This window comes from Chamaea fasciata, unplaced genomic scaffold, assembly GCF_029207755.1.
Source record: "Chamaea fasciata isolate MVZ Bird 193981 ecotype frontalis unplaced genomic scaffold, bChaFas1.0.hap1 SCAF_143, whole genome shotgun sequence".
NCBI lineage: Eukaryota > Metazoa > Chordata > Aves > Passeriformes > Sylviidae > Chamaea > Chamaea fasciata.
This window is the reverse complement of record NW_027094228.1, coordinates 114488-138642: the sequence shown is the minus strand read 5'-3', so window position 1 is coordinate 138642 and position 24155 is coordinate 114488. Positions and strand designations below refer to the sequence as shown.

General features: G+C 58.6%; 2 protein-coding genes and 1 pseudogene across 2 annotated transcripts; 2 read left to right on the top strand and 1 right to left on the bottom strand.

Annotated features, from left to right (window-relative positions):
* The first annotated feature begins 961 nt into the window (after nucleotides 1-961).
* LOC136304667 (Fc receptor-like protein 4) lies at nucleotides 962-5200 on the top strand. Its single transcript, XM_066208151.1, has 10 exons — nucleotides 962-992; nucleotides 1616-1636; nucleotides 1725-1938; nucleotides 2175-2467; nucleotides 2994-3263; nucleotides 3353-3655; nucleotides 3736-3822; nucleotides 4385-4406; nucleotides 4481-4542; nucleotides 5163-5200. The coding sequence occupies exons 1-10, from the start codon at nucleotides 962-964 to the stop codon at nucleotides 5198-5200; spliced, it is 1341 nt and encodes a 446-aa protein (XP_066064248.1).
* Nucleotides 5201-10927: 5727 nt separating this feature from the next.
* On the top strand, nucleotides 10928-14320 carry LOC136304681 (Fc receptor-like protein 4). Its single transcript, XM_066208159.1, is given in 9 exon segments — nucleotides 10928-10999; nucleotides 11002-11248; nucleotides 11546-11800; nucleotides 11897-12175; nucleotides 13073-13375; nucleotides 13454-13540; nucleotides 13924-13945; nucleotides 14035-14114; nucleotides 14202-14320. Coding segments are annotated over 9 exon segments (1455 nt in total). The 3' UTR covers nucleotides 14312-14320.
* A 5571-nt stretch (nucleotides 14321-19891) lies between these two features.
* LOC136304674 (Fc receptor-like protein 2) lies at nucleotides 19892-23651 on the bottom strand (annotated as a pseudogene).
* Between the last annotated feature and the right edge of the window lie 504 nt (nucleotides 23652-24155).

The window sequence follows — 24155 nt, the reverse complement described above, 5'->3', positions numbered from 1 at the left end:
GCAGACCCCTCACCCCTGCTTCCCCCACGCTGGGGTTCTCCCAACCCGTTCCCTGCTCAGGTGCTCCCCAGGGTTATCAAGGCATGAACTGGGGGGTTGTGAAATTGAGGGGAATGAGGAAGAAAATGGATAATGTGGAGAGGAAAATATCACCGGGGGTTAGCCTTTCAGAATTGCCTTGTGGTGCCTCCCCCAAACCAGACACATATGAGGGGGTCAGAGCGGGGCCCTGGGTCTACCCAAAAGGTGAGGTACACCCCTTGAAGGAGCTGTGACCCATGGGCTCATCGGGCCACTGTCCATCCCTGGACCCCCATTCCCATGGGAACTCAAACATAGGACCTCCATTTCTTATGTCCCCTCTACCTGGAACCCCCACCCGAGTACTTACATTCCCTAAGATCTCCATGGCCCAGGACCCTCATTCAGAGGAACCCTCTCCACAAATGACATGCCCTACAACCCCCCTTCCCCCAGGACATGAATTCTCTCAGAAGATCCCCATTCCCACGAGCCTGACCCATTCCCCCTGCACTCCATTCCTAGTACACCCATCCCATGACTCGAAGTCCCTGGAGCCCATGTTCCCCTGGGACTCCCATCCCTGAGTCCCCCAGCCCTGGGGACCCCAAGTCCCATGACACCCCCATCCCTGGTGACTCCCACTCCTCAGTAGCTCCATTCCCCTGGACACCCATCCTTGGCTCCCCAAAACCATTAAGCCTCCCACTCCTGGAACCCCCTGTCCCATCTTGTGCCACCCAGCCTTGTCCCCACCCTGTCCCCACCCTGCCCACAGCCAGTCACCAGCTTGTGGCCAACCTGACCCCAGCAAGTGCCACCTACGCATGAGGATGAGATCTGACCCCACTTCCTTCCCATTTTGCCAATGAACTGCCACTCAGCCAACAGCCACCCCTGGCAGTGAGTGACAGCAGTGCACATGGCCGGGGACACGGGGATGGCCGGGAAGGTGGCGCTGCTCCTGTGGGGTGAGTGCCCCGGGCACAGGCCTGACACCCCGGGGATGGATCCTGGTGAGGCAGAGACCAGTGGGGAGGGGGCACAGGGGGGCTGCGGGGTCCCCTGAGGTCCCCAAGGCCAGCAGAGCCAGTGCATGGGCATGGACCCCAGTGTGAGCAGAGGAGTGGGGTGGTTGTGGGGACAGGAAAAGGGGGACAAGAAGAGGGGAAATGGGATGTGGGGATGGGAAAAGGGGGATAGAGATGTGGGGACAAGGATGTGGCAAAGGAACCTTGGGGCTATAGCAGTTGTGAGGACAGGGACAGGGGCACAGGGATGCAGGGACAGGGACAAGAGCCATGTACAATGCAGATGGGCTGTGGGGATGGGTTCCATTAGAATGGGATGACGGGCCATGGGGATGTTGCTGATGGGACCAGGGCTGTGAGGATGGTGGTGGTGACCTGGAGGAGAATGGGGTGTCCACAGTGTCCCCATGTCCTGCCTCAGCCCAGGGTGACCGAGGTGTCACTGTCCTCAAGACCTCTGTGCTACATCAGTGTTCCCACTGCAGACAGTCTGGGGACAGACACCACACCATGTCCCCCAGGTGCTGCTGTCCCCACCCAGCCCTGTCCCTTCTCCCTTCCAGCCCAGACCCTCGGCCTCGCTGGTGAGTCCTCAGGGGATGCCATGTCCCCACCCCGCTGTCCCCAGCCCCATGATGGCCCTGGCAGGCTGGTGTCCTCTGTCACCCACAGGTGCCCAGACCACCCAGCTCCTGGTGGAGCCCCCCTGGAGGCCGGCGGTGCCGTGGGACCGGGTGACACTGACCTGCCAGGGCTTGGGGACCACCGGTGCCACCACCTGGTACAGGGACGGGCAGCGCTGGTGGCTGGAGGGGCCCGATCACTTCACTGTCACCGAGAGTGGCAGCTACGAGTGTGACAGACCTGGAAGTGGGCTCAGCCCCCCGTGACTGTCTCAGACGGTGAGGGGGATTTGGGTGTCCTCAACCACCTGTGGCACCCCAAGGGCTCTGGGTGGGCTCCGCTCCATGGGTCACTTCTTGGTGTGGCCTGAGCCTGTCCCCTGCACACGGGGACATCCCAGAGCATCCCAGTGCGGGGGGACCCTGTTTGTGGAATTGGGGACCCCTGGTGCTCTGGCTGTGACCCAATGGGGTCCCCACAAAAACGAGACCACCCCAGTGTGATGGGACCCCTCTGTCCCATAGGCCCCTTGGTGCTGCAGGTGCCGGCACGGCCACTGATGGAGGGGGACACGGTGAAACTGCGCTGCCAATGCCGGTGGGACCTGTTGGTCACTGAGGTGCGATTCTACCGTGGGAACAAGGAGCTGATTAAGACCCTCCCCAGGACCGAGCTGTCCCTGTCCCCTCTGCACCTGCACCACAGCGGCCGCTACCGCTGCCGGGTCTGGGTGAACTCCGGGGTATCAGGGGGGTGGCAGGAGTCAGCCCTGGTGACAGTGACAGTGCATGGTGAGCCTCACCCCCACAGCCTCCCTGGGTCCCCTGGTTGGGGACCCCCAGCACTGCCTGCAGACCCCCATTACTGCTGAGATCCCCCATCTCTGCTACGTGTCTTGAATCCATTCCCGGCTCTCTCACAGGATCCCCCAGCCCTACGTGGGCACCCCCATCTTTCCTGTAAACTTTTCCTATGTCCCCCCGTCACTGCTTGAGTCTCCCTCCTCATCTACACATCCCTCACTGGGTCGCTTCGTGCATCTCTGAGTCAACCCCACCTCTCCCTGCTCTGCCCCCACGGTCCCCAGGTCACACCATCCCCCCCCTGGGTCCCCACACCCTCCCTGGGTTACCCCCCTGCCTCTCCAGGTGTCCCCTCCCTGAACCCCCCCATGTTCTTTAGGGTTCTTTTCCAGGCTCTGCCCCCCCCTCTTATTCACTGGGATTCCCCTGCCCCTCTCCGCCCCCCCCTCCTGCCCCGTGTTCCTCATTGTCCCCTGGTGTCCCTCACTGACCCTTGCTGTCCCCTCTCCCACAGAGGTCCTGCTCTCGGGGGTGTCCGTGTCAGCACAGCCCCCTGGGGGACAGGTGGCACTGGGGGACTGCCTGGTGCTGAGCTGTGCGGTGGCCGCGGGGACAGGTCCCCTGTCCTTCACCTGGCACCGTGGGGGCTCAGGGACACTGCTGGGCACCGGCCCCAACCTGGAGCTGCGCCGCGTTGGGGACAATGACAGTGGCCAGTATCACTGCCGGGTCAGCGATGGGGACAGTGTGGCTGAGAGTGTCCCCCTGAATGTCACCGTCCTGGGTGAGCAGGACCCTCGGGCTGGGGGTGATCCCAACCGCAGCACTCCCATCCCACCTCACCGGATGCCAGCCCTGTCTGTGTCCCCACAGTGCCCGTGGCCAATGTCACCATCACCCCCGGTCCCCTGTCACACCAGGTGCACGCAGGTGACCCCGTGACCCTGCGCTGCTTGGTGCAGGTGGGCTCAGCCCCTGTCACCTTCACCTGGCTGCACAATGGCCAGGAGGTGGCCCGGGGTCCCGTTATGGAGCTTGGGAAAATCAGTGTGGAACATTCAGGCACCTACCAGTGCATGGCCACCAACGAGCTGGGACAGGATGGGCACCGCGTGTTCCGGGCACTCAGCCCTGAGCTGGCCCTGGAGGTGACCCCTGACTCACGCTGGGTCACAGGTGGGCTCACAAGGAGTCACCGGGGTGTTCAGGACCCCCAGGGTTCACACTGACCCCAATGTGTCCCCCTCTGTCCCCAGCAGTGGCTGTGAATGTCGGCAGGACCCTCCTGTTCCTGTTCCTGCTCCTGGCTGTCATCGGGGGCTGTCACTGCTGGCACCACTGGGGTGGGTGACAATGGGGGGGATGGGGGTCCTGGAGTGAGGGGAAGCCCCCAGAGTGGGGCAGAGCTGGGGCAGCACCCAGGGCTCCTGAGCTGGGGAAAACTGAGCCCACAGTGACCTTGGCTGGGGGTCCTGGGGGATTTGGGGGGAATTTGGAGAATTTGGAGAATTGGTTGTGTTCCAGGGCCATCCCTGGGTGGGCTTTGAGGAGCATTGGGGTGCCACTGTGAACTCCTGGATGGTTTGGGGACGTCTTCAAGGGCCATGCAGGGATGTTGGGGGATCTTTCTGGTGGCCTGGGGGAGTTTGGGGGGTGCCTCTCTCTGCCTGGCTTGGGGTTCTGGGGCACAGTGGGTCACAGACACTGAGGGGTGGTGGGGGCACTGCAGAAGTTTTGGGGGGTTCCAGGGATGCTTGGAGTGACTGGGGGGGAATCAAGTGTCTGTTGGGAATCGGGGCTGCAGTGGAAATTAGGGGTCCTGTGGGTGTTTGGAGCTGCCGTGTTCCCAGGAATGTTCAGTGGTCCTGGGGTCCCCAAGGTCACCCTCTCTCCTTAATCTTGCAGCTGCCAGGACGCCCCAGGACAGGTGAGTGCGGGGCTCTGGCTGGGACTCTCCTTTGCCCCTCCCCAGACACCCCTCAGACCCCTCTTACCCCACAGGACCCCCCCAGAGGAGGGGGCAGTGCAGGACCCCCACGTCATGGGCACTGAGCAGACAGGGGGTGAGTACAGGGGGGACACGGAAACATCATCCCCAGGTGTCACCCCCCACTCAGGTCCCCACAACTGGTGTCACTCTCCGGGCCCCCACTGGTGTCCCCTGGTCCTGCCACACCTCGGGATCCACAAGTGACCAACGCAGACCTGCCAGAATCCCATGAGGGACAGTAGGATCCCCATGACACCTTTGAGAGTGGGCTGTGACACTGGGGACACTGGCAGTGCTGGGGGACATCGATTCCCCTCAGCGGTCCCTTCTTCCTCTTCACTGCACCCCACTGGGCTCGTCCTTCCCTCACCCAGTGCTGGGCCGGCCCATGACCCTTTTCCCTCTTCTGTACCTGAACTTCAGCATTTTGATTAAACTGTGTGAGAAACTAGGCACACTCCTTACTATCTTTAAATATTAATAAGGTAGCAAAGGGACAGCAAACAGCGTGCTGGGTGCTGGGCAACAGCCCAAGGCGCACAGTTCTCTATAACGATTCTTCTTGTGTACCTTTGTCATTGTATAGATTGAATACATATTCAAGAAGATTATGCATATTTCAAAAATACTTTCGAGTTTACATGTTCTGGGCGTGCTTTTGCTTGGTTTCACCCATGACTCATTTTCTTACAGTACATGCCTGTGCTGGTTTTGCATTGATTGAAGAATAGCTTTGGCAAAACAAATCAGTGATTAGCTTTGAATATCGACAACCTATTGAACCAATTAATGAGCTAGGTAAGCCTCTGTGGCCACACAGGTTGAAATGAGAAGAATCCCGGGAAAGTTCTCTTCCCTTCCCACCTGGGCAGAGGTCCCCAGGTGCCAGCGGGGTCGGCCCCGCTCCGCCGCGTGGCCCCGGGCCTGGTGCGGCCTGGCCGGGCCCGGCCGCTGCTGGAGCCTTGGCAGGGCCGGGCCCGGCGGCTCCCGGGCAGGGCAGGGGAGGAGAGAACGCCCCGTCCCGGCCGGATCGGGCCTCCAGCGGCTGCTGACATCCTGCCGCTAAAGCCGCCCCCATGGCGGCCCCGGGAGGCCTCGCAGGGCCAGGCCGGGCCCCCAGCGCTGCCGGGCAGAGGAACGGGGGAAGCCCCCAGCGCGCCTTTGGAAGAATTCTTTACTATGAACAGCTCCAGACACCGGCACCAAGACCCCTTGCGGAGGGAGAGGCCCCAGCAGCTGGAGAGATCTTGCGGCCAAGAGCAGGGGCAGCTCTGCAGCCGTGCGGAGCGGCCCCGCAGCTGGAAATTGAATGCAGCCAGAACCCCGGAGATCCTGGCCCAGCCCCGGCACGGCCTGAATTTACCACCTTCAGCCACTGCCCGGGAGAACCATCACGGCCTCTGCAGATTGGGAGAATGGAAACTCCTCCTTTGCTCTGATGGAACTTGCAAAGCACTCATCCTCTCTTAAGTGAGACAAAAGGACAGAGTGAAGCCACGTAGAGAGACAATATGAAGACATCAAAGTCGGTGATGGAGGAGTTGAATCTTAGATGGCAAGAGAAGGAGAAGATGCCTTGGTTTTAGGCTGAAAACCTTTTGTAGGCCATGGGAATGGACTGTGATATACTAGAATATCCCTCTAAGATGTTCTAGGAGATGAGAGTATACAAATTGTAGATCTGAGCAAAGGTTGTTGTGGTGAGCTAAGTAAATATTGAAGTAGTTGTGATCTTATGAGATGCTTGAACAGAGAGAGAGATGAGATGAAGATCTGCCCTCAGAAAGAGGAAAGATCTCTGTTCCTAGAGATGTAGAAAATCTTTGCTTTTGAACCGTTCATCTTTAAAATGGTACCCCATGAGTTTACATGGCCCATTACGCAGCTGTGGGAAGGCTGCGTGATATGGGAGGGACTTCACAAATGCAGATTCAGAGGTGGCTGGTTTTGTGAGAATGAAAAAGCCACAAGAGAACTGTTCTTTCTTGTGGGGAAGTTTCCATGGCCAACCAGAAGAGACTTCTCTCTCTGAGAGAACTGAAGAAAGACTATTTTAGAGGTTGTAACTGAGCTAAAGTCTAGGTTTTGTCTTCTCTGCATGTTGTCAGAGAGAAAGAAAGGAGTTTGTGGGGAACAGAGGAAGTGTTTTGAAGGTTTTTTTCTGATTCTTACTATTTTCTTTCTTGTCGTTTTGTTACTAAACCTGTCTTTATACCCTTTTAAGTTTTGAGCCTGCTTTGCTTTTCTCCTAATCTTACCTCACAGCAGAACAAAAAGTGAATCATTCTCGTGGGCACTCAAACCACTACACTAATTGGTGCTGTGACTCGGATACAGGAATTGGCAAACCTGAAACCACTACAATGCCATACTGCAGAGGAAATTGATATATTTTATTTCCTCACAAGGCCCCTGTTCTGTGGTTTGACAAATCTTGGTGACCTAGGAGTCAGTGGTAGATTCCTCTTTGCATTCTTTCTTCCAATGTTCCTTTACTTGGTTCTTTTCAATGATATCTTACCACAGAGATAAGATACTCTACCAGTACGTGAAATCAACATTAGCTATTTGTCATGGGTTTTGTAAAGACCATATTATTCTTTTCCATCTGGGTGGAGCAGAATTGCTTATCTTTGCCCAAATGGGTCAGTGTCACTTATCAGATGGTGGAGTGCTACTTATCTCTCTTCATTGTTTCACTACTTCCATGTGAATGTCTTCTCCTAATGGACCATTGAGAGCTCATCAATGACATTACACTTTACACTGCACTATTGTAAGCTGCTGCACAGAGGGAGGAGGAGCCAAACCATCTTAACCTAGATACAAAGGAGCCACAGTCCCACTAGGTATCCAGTTTTTCCACCGGATCCCTGGTGGAAGACCGGACGCATCTCACCATTACTGGACCCTTTTTCTTTAATGGGACCATCTCTACTCCAACAGAACCGCATCAGCCACTCCAGGAGGGCTTACTCTGAACTGCTTCCAACACCCTGACCGACAGGGTGTCAGGATGTATTTCTGACTCCGTCAGGGTTTTCTAGGATTTCTTGTTTGTTTATATGTTTGCTTATTCTTCTGTACTACAACATCTGTATTTTTATATCCCTAGTAAAGAACTGCTATACCTATTCCCAAAATCTTTGCCTGACAGCCTTTTAGTTGCAAATTTATGATAATTTGGAAACGGGGGAGAGGGGCGTACATTTTAAGGGAGACTCCAACCCTCCCTGGAAGATACCTGTCTATCTAAACCAAGACAGGGGGGCTGTGGGGGATGAAAGATTTTCACTTTCTCTTTCCTGCAGCAGAAGGAAGAGGCCGTTTATGCTGAGCTGAGGCCGTGGGTTCTGTCCTGGGGGGCACATCCAGAGGGGTCCTGCCCTGAGGGAAAAGGGCTCCTCTGCTGTGGTGACACCTGGGTCGTGTCCCAGGGTCTTGTCCCAGGGGATTCCACGTTCTGGGGGTGCCACATCCTCGGGGATTCCTGTCCCAGAGGTGGCACATTCTGCGGGGCCCTGAGCATTCTCGCTGTCCCCAGTGGGACCCTGTGACCTCTGGGCTGCCCAAACTTAAGGGGGCATTTGATACAACCTTGCCCTGATGATGGTAAATGCCAAATTTGGTTGAATCCCCTGATGCCCATTTGACTGAGACAAAATTATACAACCATGAAATAAAGGCAAAAATCTTTTCCGAAAACACTTTTTTTCCCAATAAAAAATAACTTCAGCAAAAATCAAACTGACAATGTATAAAATGGTCTGGTCGATAGAATCCTTTAAATCATTGCTCTTCCAACAAGTCGCTCACAATAAAAACGTATCCCACAGAAATGAGACTTTCTGGTTCCCTTTAGGAGCCCATTGGTGCATCCCACAGCAGCGTTTCCTTGTGCATAACACGGAGTGTGGAATCTCCCTGAGTTTCCAGCAGGTCCATGGGATTGTTAACGGCCTGCTGGGCAGCAACCCAGCCCACAGGGAAGGCTTTGGTTGGGCCACATTTAGGAACTCTGCCCATTTTCCTCCTTCCCACCCTCAAACTTGATTTACTTCCCATGGCTTCTGCTCCCAACAGGGGAGAAACTCTGTCCATCCTTGGAACAGCGCACAGGAATCCGTGGAAATGCCCGTGTGTCCCTCAGGGTCTGCTTCCCTGGGAAATGCACTCCACCCTGCCCTGAATTCCCCTGCCTGGGCACTCCCTGCTCCTGCTGGGACACCCCTGTTCCCCAGATCCACGGCTGGAGCCCCTGCTCAATATTTCCACACTTTTCCCTCTCTTCTGGTGTCCACATCCAGCACACAAACATTCTTTCTGGGAGGTTCCAAAGGGCTGCAGGTTTTGTTCAGGAAGGAGGGTCCCGGTCGTGTTGTTGAGCAGATGGGTGTGGGATCTGCAGAACTTCTGGGGCTCTCTCAGGCCCTTGTTGAGAGGGACAAAATGATCAATTGCTGCATTTCCGGACTGCTTCCCTCACAGCTGCCCCTGCAGGGCGGTTTGCAGCCAGCCCTGCTCTGAAAACCATCCAAGGCCCTCGCAGAGCCACTGCTTGGGCTCCCATTGGCTTTTGTGCTTCTTGCAGGGCCCAGCAAACCACAGCCAGGCCTTTTCCTGCCACAGAATTCTCACCTTTGCAGCAGCTCTAAAGCTGCCAGAATCAAAGCCAAGGGGGCGGGGGGAGCCTCAGGTCGTGGCTGCCACCTGGGGCTGGCCAGAGCAGGGCTGGCCAATGCCCATCCCTGTGCACTGGGGCTGGGCCATGGCTGGGCCCCACACTTGGACGGCCACTGGCTTCAAGGAGGAGGAGTTGGGGAGCTCCTTCCTGCCTGGGGCTCCATTCCCAAGCTGTGGTGACACCTGGGTCTTGTCCCAGGCCCTTGTCCCGAGGGGTTCCTTGTTCTGGGGGTGCCACGTCCTTTGGGATTTCTGTCCCAGAGGTGGCACATCCTGTGCACCTCGGTCCTGGGGGGCCCATCAGCATTAACTCTGTCCCCAGTGGGACCTTGTGACTTCTGGGGTGCCCAAATTTACAGGGCACCTGTTACAACTATGCCCTGGGAATGGTAAATGCCAGGCTAAATTTGATTCAATTCCCTGATGCCAAATTGATTGAGATGAAATTATACATCCAAGAAATAAGGAAACTGAGCCAGGAAATAGGGGGATGGAAAAAGCCCAGGGGTGTGTGGGGCACAGACCCAGAGCCTCCACCCTGGGGTGCCCCCCTGGCCATGAGCACACTGTGGGGGCTGTGCTGGGCTCTGAGTCACCCCGAAATCTGAGGCACCCAGGGCAGGACCGGAGACCCCCGTGCCCACTCAGCCACTGCTCATCCCTGGGACCCCCATTCCCCTGGGAACCCAACCATGGGACCCCCATTCCCTTGGTCTCTGCTCCCTGGGACCCCCATCCCAGGACTCCCATTGCACAGGACCACCATTGCCTTGATCCCATCCCATGGGCTGCTTCTTCTTCCATAACCACTCTTTCCGAGGGTCCCCTGTTTTTCCCCTCTGCACCCCCAACTCTGGAACCTACACCCCATTACCGGAAATCTCTGGGGACCATGTTTTGGATGACCCCCATCCCTGAATCCCTCCTGGAATGGAGACCCCAATTCCCCTGGACCCCCATTATCTTGGACACCCGGCCTTAATTTCCCACATCCCCTGAGGCCCCCACTCCTGGGAACACCATCCCCCACTGAGCCACCAGACTATCCCATAATGTCCCCACCCTGTCCCCTGCTGTGTCTCCACCCATCCCCCACCCTGCCCCCACCAAGGGCCACCTACACGTGGGGACGAGGTGTGACCTTTCTTCCTTCCTCTTCATCCGAAGAGCCGCCACCCAGGGGACCAGTGGCCACAGCAGCGAGTGACAGCCAGTGCACATGGCCGGGGACACGGGGATGGCCGGGAAGGTGGCGCTGCTTCTGTGGGGTGAGTGCCCCGGGCACGGGCCTGACACCCCGGGGATGGGCCCTGGTGAGGCAGAGACCGGTGGGGAGGGGGCACAGGGGGGCTGTGGGGTCCCCTGAGCTCCTCAAGGCCGGGACAAAGGAACCAGGATGCAGGGACAGGGACAAGAGTCATGCACATACCATGCAGACGGGCCAGCGGGACTGGTGCCATGGGAAAGGGATCACAGAGGTGGGGCCATGGGGGTGTGGCTGTAGGGACAGGTGCTGTGAGGATTACGGTGGTGACCTGTGCAAGCATGGGGTGTCCACAGTGTCCCCATGTCCTGCCTCAGCCCAAGGTGACTGAGGTGTCTCTGTCAGCAAAACCTCTGTGCTACACCAGTGTTACCCTTGGGGAGAGTTTGGGGACAGACATCACACCATGTCCCCCCAAATGGTGCTGTCCCTCCAGTGCCACCACCACCCAGCCCCTGTCCCTTCTCCCTTCCGGCCCAGACCTTCGGCATTGCTAGTGAGTCCTGGGCAGATGCCATGTCCCCACCCCACTGTCCCCAGCCCCGTGGTGACCCTGGCAGGCTGGTGTCCCCGGCAGGCTGGGGTCCCCTGTCACCTGCAGGTGCCCAGACCACCCAGCTCCGGGTGGAGCCCCCCTGGACACCGGCGGTGCTGTGGGACCGGGTGACACTGACCTGCGAGGGCTCAGGGACTACTGGTGCCATCACCTGGTACAAGGACGGGCAGCGCTGGGGGCAGGAGGTCCGGGAGAAGTTCGTTGTCACTGAGAGTGGCACCTACACATGTGACAGACCCGGCAGTGGGCTCAGCCCCCCCATGATGGTCTTAAATGGTGAGGGGTGATCTTAAATGATATGGGTTCTACCCTGAGAGGTCTGGAGGGTTCACTTTCAAGGATTGCCTCACACCTGTCGTGTGGCAAGAGCCTGTCCCCTGCACTCAGGGACATCCCATTGTATCCCAGGGTGATGGGACACCCATGGTTACACGTGTGCCGTGGGGTTGCTCCTGGTGCCCCTGAGATCCTCCCATGCCATGGAGACTCCTCCCAGATGTCCCCGGTGCCATGGGTGCCCACCTTGGACCTGTCTGGTGCATCTCAGTTCAATGGGACTCTCCTGTCCCACAGACCAGCTGGTGCTGCAGGTGCCAACACAGACACTGCTGGAGGGGGACACGGTGACACTGCACTGCCGGGTCAGGCCAGACACATCGGTCAGCAGGGTGCAGTTTTACAAGGACAAGAAGGATCTGGGGATGTTCCTCAGGGGGACCGAGCTGTCCCTGTCCCCTCTCCAGCAGAACCACAGTGGCCGCTACCACTGTGAGGGTTTGGTGAGCTTGTGGCCATTATTGTCATCTCCAGTGACAGTGGCAGTACACGGTGAGCGCACCCATGGCTGGAATTCCAGTATCCTGAAACCTCCAAAGCCACATCCCAGGGGACTCAGAATCAGTCCTTCCCTCATCTCCTTCCCAGAGCTCTTCACGGTGCCGGTGCTGGAGGGTCCCCCCGAGCTCATCGAGGGGTCCCCCCTCAATCTCAGCTGCCTCAGCAGCCCCAGCCCCCTGCGGCGCCCAGCCCCCCTCCTGCACCTCTTCTACCGGGACGGGCAGTTGGTGGGGGGCCCACAGGTGTCCCCGCAGCTCCTGGTGCCCGCCGTGGGGGTCTCTGACTCGGGGAATTACAGCTGCCAGGTGCGCTCCGAGGGGGGGGCCGTGCAGAAGAGCAGCGCCCGGCTCTGCGTCACGGTGCGCAGTGAGTGCGGGGATGGGCACGGGGAGCCCCCACAGCCTCCTCGTGTCCCCTGCCATGCCTCGGGACCCCCATTCCTGCTTGGACCCCCCATGCCTGTCGGAGGACATGCATCCTTTCCCAACTCCCTCGCCAAGTGTGCCAGCCCTTCCTGGGTACCCCCATCGCTCTGATGAAATTTTTCCACGTCCTTGCATCACTGCTCAGGTCCCCCTCCATGTCCCTCCATCCCTCTCTGGGTCCCTTCACCCATTCCTGGTTCATCCCCACTCCCCTCTGATCTCCCCTCATGGTCCCCAGGTCCCACCATACCCTCCCTGTGGTGCCCCCTCAGCCCGTTCCAGCTGTCCCCTCCCTGAACTCCCCACCATTTCTTGTTTTTTTTTTCCAAGCCCCCCATCAGCTCTGGGCCCTCTCTTCCTCACTGGGGTCCCCCTGCCCCTCGAAAAATCCACCCATGTCCCTCACTGTCCCCTGGTTTCACTCCCTCCCGCAGGGGTCCCACTCTCGGGAGTGTTCGTGTCAGCACAGCCCCCCGGGGGACAGGTGGCACTGGGTGACCGCCTGGTGCTGAGCTGTGCTGTAGCTGCAGGGACAGGTCCCCTGTCCTTCACGTGGCACCGGGCGGACTTGGGGACACCGCTGGGCACCGGCCCCTGCCTGGAGCTGCAGCATGTTGAGGACAATGTCAGCGGCCAATACCAGTGCCGGGTCAGTGATGGAGACAGTATGGCTGAGAGTGTTCCCCTGAATGTCACCGTCCTGGGTGAGCATGACCCTCAGGCTGGGGGTGGCCTCACCCTCAGCACCCTCCAGAAAACTCTCATCCCCGTGTTCCTGTCCCTCTTGCTGGCTGCCAGCCATTCCCCCATCCTCAGACCCATCTCTGTGTCCCCGCAGTGCCCGTGGCCAATGCTACCATCACCCCCGGTCCCCTGACACACCATGTGCACGCAGGTGACCCCGTGACCCTGTGCTGCTCGGTGCAGGTGGGCTCAGCTCCTGTCAACTTCACCTGGCTGCACAACGGGCAGGAGGTGGCCCGGGGTCCCATCCTGGAGCTTGGGAACGTCAGTGTGGGACATTCGGGCACCTACCAGTGTGTGGCCACCAACCAGCTGGGACAGGACGGGCACCGCGTGTTCCGGGCACTCAGCGCTGAGCTGGCCCTGGAGGTGACACCACGTGGACAGTGGAGCAGAGGTGGGGTCACATAGGGTCATTGGGATTGCAGGACCCCCAAAACGACAGGTGACCCCACTGTGTCCCTTCTGTCCCCAGTAGTGGCCACAGGGGTTGGCGTGTCCCTCCTGTTCCTGGTCCTGCTCGTGGGTGTAGCTGTGGGCTGGCACCGGTGGAACAACATGGGTGGGTGACAATGGGGGCAACGGGGGCCCTGGGGAGGTGGGAGGCCACCTGGAATGTGGGGGTGATGGGTGACACCCACAGCTCCTGGTTTGGGCAGTGCTGAGTGCTCAGGGTCCTCAAGGATTTTGGGTGTTGTTGGAGGGTCTTGCAGGGATGTTGGGGGTTCTCTCAGGGATCCTGGGGGAATTTGGAGGATCCCCCTCCCTGCCAGGATTGGCTTCTTGGCACTCACGAGGTCCAGAGCACTTGGGTGGTTCAGGGGTTCTGGGGGCCATCAGGGATGCTCAGGGGTTCTGGGAGAATCTGAGGGCCCAGTAGGGTGCCAGGATTTCTGAGGGGGCCTTGGGGATCCCGCAGTTACCTTTCCCCTCTTTCCTTTCTAGAGTCCAGGAAGCAGCAGGAAAGGTGAGTGGGGGGCTCAAACCACACTGTCCCCTTTTACCCCAACCCCAAGACCTCCCATTCCCCCCCACACATCCCCTTTATCCCCGCAGGGCCCCCCCGGATCCCCCGGCCTCCCCAGAGGAGGGGGAGGTGCTGTACACCCACGTCGTGAGCACCAGGCAGATGGGGGGTGAGTACAGGGTGGGACACACACACAGGGACACGTCACCCAAGAGTGTCACCCCCACCCAGATCCCACAGCCAGTGTCTCTCGCAGCGTCCCCCCGTGCCACCGCGCTCCAGGATCCCCAGGTGACCTACGCGGAGCTGCGGGGACCCCATGGGCGACAGCGGGAACTCAGTGACACCTACGGGAATGTGCTGTGACACTCGGGGCTCCAGTGGGCACTGGGGGGCTCTGGGGGAACTGGGGGGCAGTGGGGGACCCCACCCATGGGCAGTCACACATGTGTCCCTGCTCCTGCTCCCATGGGTGCTCAACATTCACGGGTAGATGAGCACAAGGGGGGGGTCACGTGTGAGGCTGCACAGGGCACCCAGAACTCCCCATGCCCCCAGAATCTCCAAGGGCTTCCCCACCCTCCTTCCACTACCACAACTGGCTTCCCATTCCACATCCAAGTGCTCCCAGCGCCCTCAGAGACTTCCCCATTCTCTCCTCACTGTGCTCCCAGTACCCTCAGGGGCTCCCTATTTCCCCTCCCAGTGCCTCTCCATTGCTCCCAGTAGATCCGGGTGTTTTCCATTCTGTCTCCCAGTACCCCTGTGCTCCCACTGGCTCTGCAATCCCCCTCTCAGCACTCTGAGAACACCCATGGACTCGTTTCCCTGTTATTTGGCCCAAATTGCAGCTTTTGGTTCAACTGGCAGAAATGGTGTTTCTTTGTTGAGCTCTGTCAGGCTTTAGGAATGGGATTCTCCAGTTCTGGGCTGACACTAGAACCAGGGGCTGCTGCCCCTCCCCTTGCCAGTGGAGGCACAAAAGGCAAATGTCCCAAAGGGCTGACAGAAAACAATTTCCTGCAAACAGCAATGACAGAACAAAACCAACAGCAGCAAGGTTCAGAATCCCTGAGGGTCAAAAAAGGAACAATTTCCAGGGAAAGCCCCTGAAAGGGGAAAACTCGGGATCCTTCCCCCAGACAGTTTCTTCCACCAGAGGAACCTGGCAGGGCCCTGGACCTTCATTGCTCTGATGGCCAAAGCAGCTTTCAGGAGGCTCTGGATTCTCTTCTCCCCTGTCCCAAACATGTCCTCTGCTGTGTTCCGCACACGATGATGTCTCAAAGGCCCTGTGGGTGTTCCCGAGCCTCCCCCTTTTCCAAGCCTGTCAGAATGAGTGAGTCCATGGCACAGGGTGGGTCTGAGTTTCCAGTCGGTTCCAGAGCTCTGGACATCCCTCCAGCTCAAGGCAAACTGTGACCTGCCCTCTGCTGCCAAAAAGATGTATCCTGCTGTAAAGGTGTCTGCCAAGGCAGGCTGGAACCTGCCTTGGAATGGAAAATTTGACCACCTTCCCTCCAAAGTATTATCATTTTGAAGTTAAGGGGCTACCAGGCAAAGACATGGGAAGAGGAATAACAGTTCTTCACTAGAATATCTATAACAAGACAAACAAACAACACCGCCACCAACAACAAACAAAAGCACAAACCCAGTCCCTGCCCTCTCGGGGCTGCAGGCACTTCCCCTGCGGTGCAGTTCCGGGCACAGCCGGCAGGGGCGCTGGTGGCTCCCGGCCGGGCAGGGCGGGTGCGATGATTCCCCCGCGGCTGCAGGGGGCGCTGTGGCAACAGCTCGGCTGTCTCTCTCTCCATGGTTAATGGAGACTCAGTGGGCGGGAGAGAGAGAGAAGCGTCCTTCCCTCACTGACGGGGCTGGGGGGCAGCTGGGAACGGTGCCGCTCCGGATGGCAAAATGGACTGTGGCAAGAACCCTCGGAGTGGCGGCTGGAACGGTGCGAGGAGGCACACCCAGGGTGGCAAAGGAGGTGTAGCAAAAACTCTGAAGCTGTAGCAGGAGCCGTGGGGCTTGGGTGGGGCACGGGGTGTTGGGTTCAAGGGTAGCAAAAAGCCCAAAGCAGTCACAGAAAACAGCGGAGCTGGGCAGCCACAGCCGTGCTCCCACAAACAGCTGCTGCACGCAGCCATGAGACACACCCTGTGGAAAGGGTGAGGGGCTCTGGGTACTGGGTTCTCCCCTGAGACACCTGAGAATATGGTGAGGGTCCTTTCCCTGAGGGAGTTTAAAAGATGCCAGTTCAAGGGCTGCCCTTCTCAGCAAAGCCTCACTCATGGTAGGAGAAGCAGTGAAGGGTGGAACTCTGCGGTGGCGGCCAATTGTCCCCAGAGCAAGAGCAGCACTGTCCCACCTCCGGTGCCAGGAGCAAGAGAGAGAGGAGCCAAGATCAGCCCCTCACCCTCCAGCCAAAATCTCATGGTATGTCTGCCCTTGCCAACGGAAGTTGTTCTTGCACCCTGAGGAGCCCCACAGCAGAAGGGTTCTGGGAGAACCCCAGGCAGAGATTGAGCTGTGGAATTCCCTCTGTCTCCACAACAGCTCTGCCAATGCCCAGCGATGTCTTTTGGGCTCCCTGAAATCCCCTCTCCTGGGAGAATCAGTGCCAAGGATTCCTGGGGCAGAGTCTGACATCATAGAAGGGAAATGTGTGACATCACAGAGTGGGCTGTGACATCACATGGCAGCTGTGTATGACATCACAGAGCACATGATGACATCCTATGGTAGTTGTTTGACATTCACAGAGATGACTGTGACATCTCAGAGTGGTGGTGTCACATCATAGAGGAGGTTGTTACATCACAGAGCAGGCTCACAGCAGGTCTTTGAGGTCACTGGATTGGTCACTGCTGCACTCCCCTCTCAAAGCTGCCCTGCAGAGAAGCCCCCCTGTGCTCCTCATGCAGAGTCTGGTTCCCTGTCCTCCTAGGTTCCCTCCTGCCCCCCAGCAGCACAGCCTGCCCCAGAGGACGTTCCACAAGATCAGTCCCCAGAACCTGACACGGGGATGACGGCTGGAGCCACGGATGGGGTGGGACCGGAGAACAGGGACCCCCCAGCAGCATTCCCGTCTCACCCCGTTGGGGGGCCTGGGCCAGGGCTCCTTCCCCAGAGCTACAAAGGCCCCAGACAGGACCAGGATGAGGAGGACAGACCCCGCCAGCCCCCAGTGGTGTTCGAGGTCATGGACAGCAACCACCAAAAGGGCCTTCAGGGGAGGGGCTTTCACAGCACTCCCCTCCCCAAGCTGTCCTGTATCCCTGTCCACTGACTCTCAGGCATCCATATCCCACCTCTCCCACATCTCCATGTCCCACAGCCCCCACACACCCATATCCCTTGGATCCCATGCATTGACACCTCACACCTCCCAATGCATCCACCTCTCTCAGCTCCCACGTATTCCTGGTGATTCCTGTGGCCAGCACCAGCCCAGCCCAGTGTGTGGAGCCACACTGAGGGTCCTCAGCCCTCTTTCCCCCCACCCAGAAGCAGGAGAAAATCACCCACGGGAATGTCTCTGCTGAGAAGGGTCTGCTGGCAGTGCTGACATCGGCCACTGGCTGCCTGAGCTTGCAGAAGGAACAACCCCTTCCTTCCTGCCTGCCTGCCTGCCTGCCTTCCTGCCTTCCTTCCTGCCTTCCTGCCTTCCTGCCTTCCTGCCTTCCTGCCTTCCTTCCTGCCTGCCTGCCTGCCTGCCTTCCTGCCTTCCTTCCCGCCTTCCTTCCTGCTTTCTCCCTTCCTTTCCCTTCCCTTCCTTTCCTCTCACCCTGGATTCGAGTGTGCACTGGGAATTGGGGAGTGGGGATGGCAGAGATGGAATGGCGGCAGCAGAGAAGGTTCCTGGGTTGAGACAAGGACCAGGAGAGATCACTCATCAAATCCTGTAATAGGTAAAACAGCATCAGAATTAGAGAGAAAAAGTCCTTTCAAGGATCTAAAGACAGGTTTATTAAGAAAACTACAAGAGAGAAAAAAAATAACAAGAATTGGAAAAATACCTTCAAAATACCTTCCTCTCTTCCCCACAAACTCCTTTCTTTCTCTCTGACAACATCCAGAGAAAACAAAACTTAGACTTCATGTCAGTCACTACCTCTAAAATAGTCTTTCATCAGTTCTCTCGGAGAGACAAGTCTTATTTGGTCTGTCATGGAAACTTCCCCACAAGAAAGAACAGTTCTCTTGTGGCTTTTTCATTCTCACAAAACCAGCCACCTCTGAATCTGCATTTGTGAAGTCCCTCCCATATCACGCAGCCTTCCCACAGCTGCGTAATGGGCCATGTAAACTCATGGGGTACCATTTTAAAGATGAACGGTTCAAAAGCAAAGATTTTCTACATCTCTAGGAACAGAGATCTTTTCTCTTTTGGGAGGCAGGTCTTCATCTCATCTCATCTCTCTCTCTCTCTATTCAAGCGTCTCATAAGATCACAACTACTTCAGTATTTACTTAGCTGACCGCAAATGCCTTTGCTCAGATCTAAAATCTGAATACTCTGATCTCGCCATCCATGCCTTCCATGACTTAGAGGGACATTCTAGGATATCACAGTCCATTCCCATGGCTTACAAAAGAATTTCAGCCGAAAACCAAGGCATCTTCTCCTTCTCTTGCCATCTAAGATTCAGCTCCTCCTTCACTGACTATATCGTCATATTGTCTTTCTATTTGTCTTCACTCTGTCTTTTTGTCTCACTTAAGAGAGGATTAGTGCTTTGCAAGTTCCATCAGAGCAAAGGAGGAGTTTCCATTCTCCCAGTCTGCAGAGGCCGGGATGGTTCTCCCGGGCAGTGGCCGAAGGTGGTAAATTCAGGCCGTGCCGGGGCTGGGCCAGGATCTCCGGGGTTCTGGCTGCATTCAATTTCCAGCTGCGGGGCCGCTCCGCACGGCTGCAGAGCTGCCCCTGCTCTTGGCCGCAAGATCTCTCCAGCTGCTGGGGCCTCTCCCTCCGCAAGGGGTCTTGGTGCCGGTGTCTGGAGCTGTTCATAGTAAAGAATTCTTCCAAAGCCGCGCTGGGGGCTTCCCCCGTTCCTCTGCCCGGCTGTGCTTGGGGCCCGGCCCGGCCCTGCGAGGCCTCCCGGGGCCGCCATGGGGGCGGCTTTAGCGGCAGGATGTCAGCAGCCGCTGGAGGCCCGATCCGGCCGGGACGGGGCATTCTCTCCTCCCCTGCCCTGCCCGGGAGCCGCCGGGCCCGGCCCTGCCAAGGCTCCAGCAGCCGCCGGGCCCGGCCAGGCCGCACCAGGCCCGGGGCCACGCGGCGGAGCGGGGCCGACCCCGCCGGCACCTGGGGACCTCTGCCCAGGCGGGAAGGGAAGAGAACTTTCCCGGGATTCTTCTGATTTCAACCTGTGTGGCCACAGAGGCGTACCTAGCTCATTAATTGGTTCAATAGGTTGTCGATATTCAAAGCTAATCGCTGATTTGTTTTGCCAAAGCTATTCTTCAATCAATGCAAAACCAGCACAGGCATGTACTATAAGAGAATGAGTCATGGGTGAAACCAAGCAAAAGAACTCCCAGAACATGTAAACTCAAAAGTATTTTTGAAATATGTATAATCTTCTTGAATATGTATTCAATCAATACAATGAAAAGGTACACAAGAAGAATTGTTATAGAGAACTGTGCGCCTTGGGCTGTTGCCCAGCACCCAGCACGCTGTTTGCTGTCCCTTTTCTACCTTATTAATATTTAAAGATATTAAGGAGTGAGCCTTGTTTCTCACACTGTTTAATCAAAATGCTGAAGTTCAGGTACAGTAGAAGGAAAAGGGTCATGGGCCGGCCCGGCACTGGGTGAGGGAAGGACGAGCCCAGTGGGGTGCAGTGAAGAGGAAGAAGGGACCGCTGAGGGGAATTGATGTCCCCCAGCGCTGCGAGTGTCCCCAGTGTCACAGCCCACTCTCAAAGGTGTCATGGGGATCCTACTGTCCTCATGGGGTCCTGGCAGGTCTGCGTTGGTCACTTGTGGATCCCGAGGTGTGGCAGGACCAGGGGACACCAGTGGGGGCCTGGAGAGTGACACCAGTTGTGGGGACCTGAGTGGGGGGTGACACCTGGGGATGATGTTTCCGTGTCCCCCCTGTACTCACCCCCTGCCTGCTCAGTGCCCATGACGTGGGGGTCCTGCACTGCCCCCTCCTCTGGGGGGGTCCTGTGGGGATAAGAGGGGTCTGAGGGGTGTCTGGGGAGGGGCAAAGGAGAGTCCCAGCCAGAGCCCCCCACTCACCTGTCCTGGGGCTTCCTGGCAGCTGCAAGATTAAGGAGAGAGGGTGACCTTGGGGACCCCAGGACCACTGAACCTTCCTGGGAACTTGGCAGCGTCAAACACCCACAGGACCCCTAATTTCCACTGAAGCCCTGATTCCCAACAGACACCTGATTCCCCCCCAGTCACTCCAAGCACCCCTGGAACCCCCCAAAACTTCTGCAGTGCCCCCACCACCCCTCAGTGTCTCTGACCCACTGTGCCCCAGATCCCCAAGCCAGGCAGAGAGAGGCACCCCCCAAACTCCCCCAGGCCACCAGAAAGATCCCCCAACATCCCTGCATGGCCCTTGAAGACGTCCCCAAACCATCCAGGAGTTCACAGTGGCACCCCAATGCTCCTCAAAGCCCACCCAGGGATGGCCCTGGAACACAACCAATTCTCCAAATTCTCCAAATTCCCCCCAAATCCCCCAGGACCCCCAGCCGAGCTCAGTGTGGGCTCAGTTTTCCCCAGCTCAGGGGCCCTGGGTGCTGGCCCAGCTCTGCCCCACTCTGGGGGCTTCCCCTCACTCCAGGACCCCCATCCCCCCCATTGTCACCCACCCCAGCGGTGCCAGCAGTGACAGCCCCCGATGACAGCCAGGAGCAGGAGCAGGAACAGGAGGGTCCTGCCGACATTCACAGCCACTGCTGGGGACAGAGGGGGACACATTGGGGTCAGTGTGAACCCTGGGGGTCCTGAACACCCCGGTGACCCCTTGTGAGCCCACCTGTGACCCAGGGCGAGTCAGGGGTCACCTCCAGGGCCAGCTCAGGGCTGAGTGCCCGGAACACGCGGTGCCCGTCCTGTCCCAGCTGGTTGGTGGCCACGCACTGGTAGGTGCCTGAATGTTCCACACTGATTTTCCCAAGCTCCCGAACGGGACCCCGGGCCACCTCCTGGCCATTGTGCAGCCAGGTGAAGGTGACAGGGGCTGAGCCCACCTGCACTGAGCAGCGCAGGATCACGGGGTCACCTGCGTGCACCTGGTGTGACAGGGGACCGGGGGTGATGGTGACATTGGCCACGGGCACTGTGGGGACACAGACAGGGTGAGACTGGGGCGGGGGGCTGGCAGCCAGCAAGAGGGACAGGGACACGGGGATGAGAGTTTCCTGGAGCATGCTGTGGGTGAGGCCACCCCCAGCCTGAGAGTCACACTCACCAAGGACAGTGACATTCAGAGGGACACTCTCAGCAACGCTGTCCCCATCGCTGACCCGGCAGTGATACTGGCTGCTGTCATTGTCCCCAACATGGCGCAGCTCCAGGTGGGGGCCAGTGCCCAGCGGTGTCCCAGAGCCCCCCCGGTGCCAGGTGAAGGACTGGGGACCTGTCCCCATGGCCACCGTACAGCTCAGCACCAGGCGGTCCCCCAGTGCCACCTGTCCCCCGGGGGGCTCTGCTGACACGGACACCCCCGAGACAGGGATCCCTGCAGGGAGACACAGGTAAGATGATCTTGCCATGATGGGTGGAGGACACAAGACGGGAAGGAGGGGGGATTGGAGGGGAGCACAGAGGACCCCAGTGAGAAGTGGACCCTGGGAGGTGCCTTGGGATCTGGTGACCATGGAGTGACCCCATGGAAAGGTGGAGAGAGCCAGGCAGGGATGGGGGACTACACAAGAGACTGAGGAGACTCAGGGAATGATGTGGGGTTTGGAGAGGGGTGGGTGGACCCAGGGATGGAAGTGCAACCAGAGGGTTGAGCGGGGACCTTGGAAGGGGTGTGGGATGCCAGGGAGGGGTGGGGGGACAGAGAGAGGGATGAGGGATGTGGAGAGGGAACCGGGCAGTCATGGGGGAACAAGGAGGTACTTGGGAAATTTTGGGTGATCCAGGGAGGAGTGAAGGGAGGGATGAAGGATGCAGGTAGAAGGGGGAAGCCCTCGGTGGATGTCAGGGTTGCCTGTCCCCATTCCTGCACTCACTGCGCACTGTCACTGTCACCAGCTGCGACTCCCTCCATTGTGGCATTGCAGAGCTCACCCTGCCCCTGCAGTAGTAGCGGCCGCTGTGGTGCAGCTGCAGGGGGGACAGGGACAGCTCGGTCCTGTCGTGGGGCCCTCCCAGGTCCTGCTCCTCATGGTAAAATCGTACTCCAGTGGCTGTGCTATCCTGCCAGCACCGGCAGCGCAGTGTCACCGTATCCCCCTCCAGCAGTGCCCGTGCTGACACTTGCAGCACCAGCCAGTCTGGGGGACAGACGTTTTCCGTCACACCGGGGGCATCTGGAGGGTCCTGATGTCACCGGATGCCACCAGAGGCCACCCATTGCAAGAGAGGAGCCCCCTTGCACTGTTATGCTTTGGGATGTCCCCGTGTGCAGGGGACGGGCTCTGGTCACACCAAGAGGTGACCCATGGACTGGAGCCCACGCAGAGCCCACGAGGTCCCTGCAGGTGCCAGGCTGGGGACACACAACCTCCCTCACCAATGACCACTCTCACAGGGGGGCTCCGCCCACTGCCAGGTCTGCTACACCTGTAGGTGCCACTCTCCGTGACAGTGAAGCGGTCGCGTCTGTTCGGCCCCCAGCGCTGCCCGTCCTTGTACCAGGTGGTGGCACCGGCGGTCCCCAAGCCCTGGCAGGTCAGTGTCACCTGGTCCCACAGCACCGCCGGCCTCCAGGGGGGCTCCACCAGGAGCTGGGTGGTCTGGGCACCTGCGGGTGACAGGGGACACCAGCCTGCCAGGGCCAGCACGGGGCTGGGGACAGCGGGGTGGGGACATGGCATCCCCTGAGCACTCACCAGCGAGGCCGAGGGTCTGGGCTGGAAGGGAGAATGGACAGGGCTGGGTGAGGGTGGCCCTGGTGGGAAAGAAGCGACAGCAGGCACAGCACAAAGTGTGGTGCCTGCCCCATACTGCCCCGAATGGAACTCTGGTGTAGCACAGAGGTCATGAGGACAGGAACACCTCAATCACTCTGGGCTGAGGGAGGACATGGGGACACTGTGGACATCCCATGTTTGCACAGGTCCCCCCGAGCATCCTCAGAACGCCTGTTCCCACAACCACATCCCCATGACCCTGTGCCCGTGATCCCATTCCGAAGGCACCTCTCCCCATATGGCATATGCATGGTACGTGGCCCTTGCACCTGTTCCCGCATCACTGTTTCCCTATCCCTGTCCCCAACGCTGGCACAGCCCCAAGGTACTTTTTGCCACATCCTTGACCACACATCTCTATCCCCCTGTACCTGTCCCCACATCCCAGTTCCCCTGTTACTTTCCCCATGGCCATCCTGTGACTGTGGTGACATGATGGACTAGCTCTGCTGGCCTTGGGGACCTCAGGGGACTCCACAGCCCCCCTGTGCCCCCTCCCCACCAGTCTCTGCCTCACCAGGGCCCATCCCCGGGGTGTCAGGCCCGTGCCTGGGGCACTCACCCCACAGGAGCAGCGCCACCTTCCCGGCCATCCCCGTGTCCCCGGCCATGTGGACTGGCTGTCACTCGCTGCTGTGGCGGCTCTTCGGATGAAGAGGAAGGAAGAAAGGTCACACCTCGTCCCCACGTGTAGGTGGCCCTTGGTGGGGGATGGGTGGAGACACAGCAGGGGACAGGCTGGGGACATTATGGGATGGTCTGGGGGCTCAGTGGGGGATGGTGTTCCCAGGAGTGGGGGCCTCAGGGGATGTGGGGAACCAAGGGTGGGTGTCCAGGAGAATGGGGTCCAGGGGAATTGGGGTCTTCATGCCTGGGGGGACTCAATGATGGGGGTCCTGTGGGAGCATAGACCTCAGAGATTTCAGGTCATGGGATGTGTGTCCCAGGGTTGGGGGTCCAGTAGAGAAAAGGGGACCCTGAGGAATTAGGGTTCTGAGGGGAAGGAGAAGCAGCCCATGGGATGGGATCAAGGCAGTGGTGGTCCTGGGCAATGGGAGTCCTGGGATGGGGGTCCCAGGGAGCAGAGGCCAAGGGAA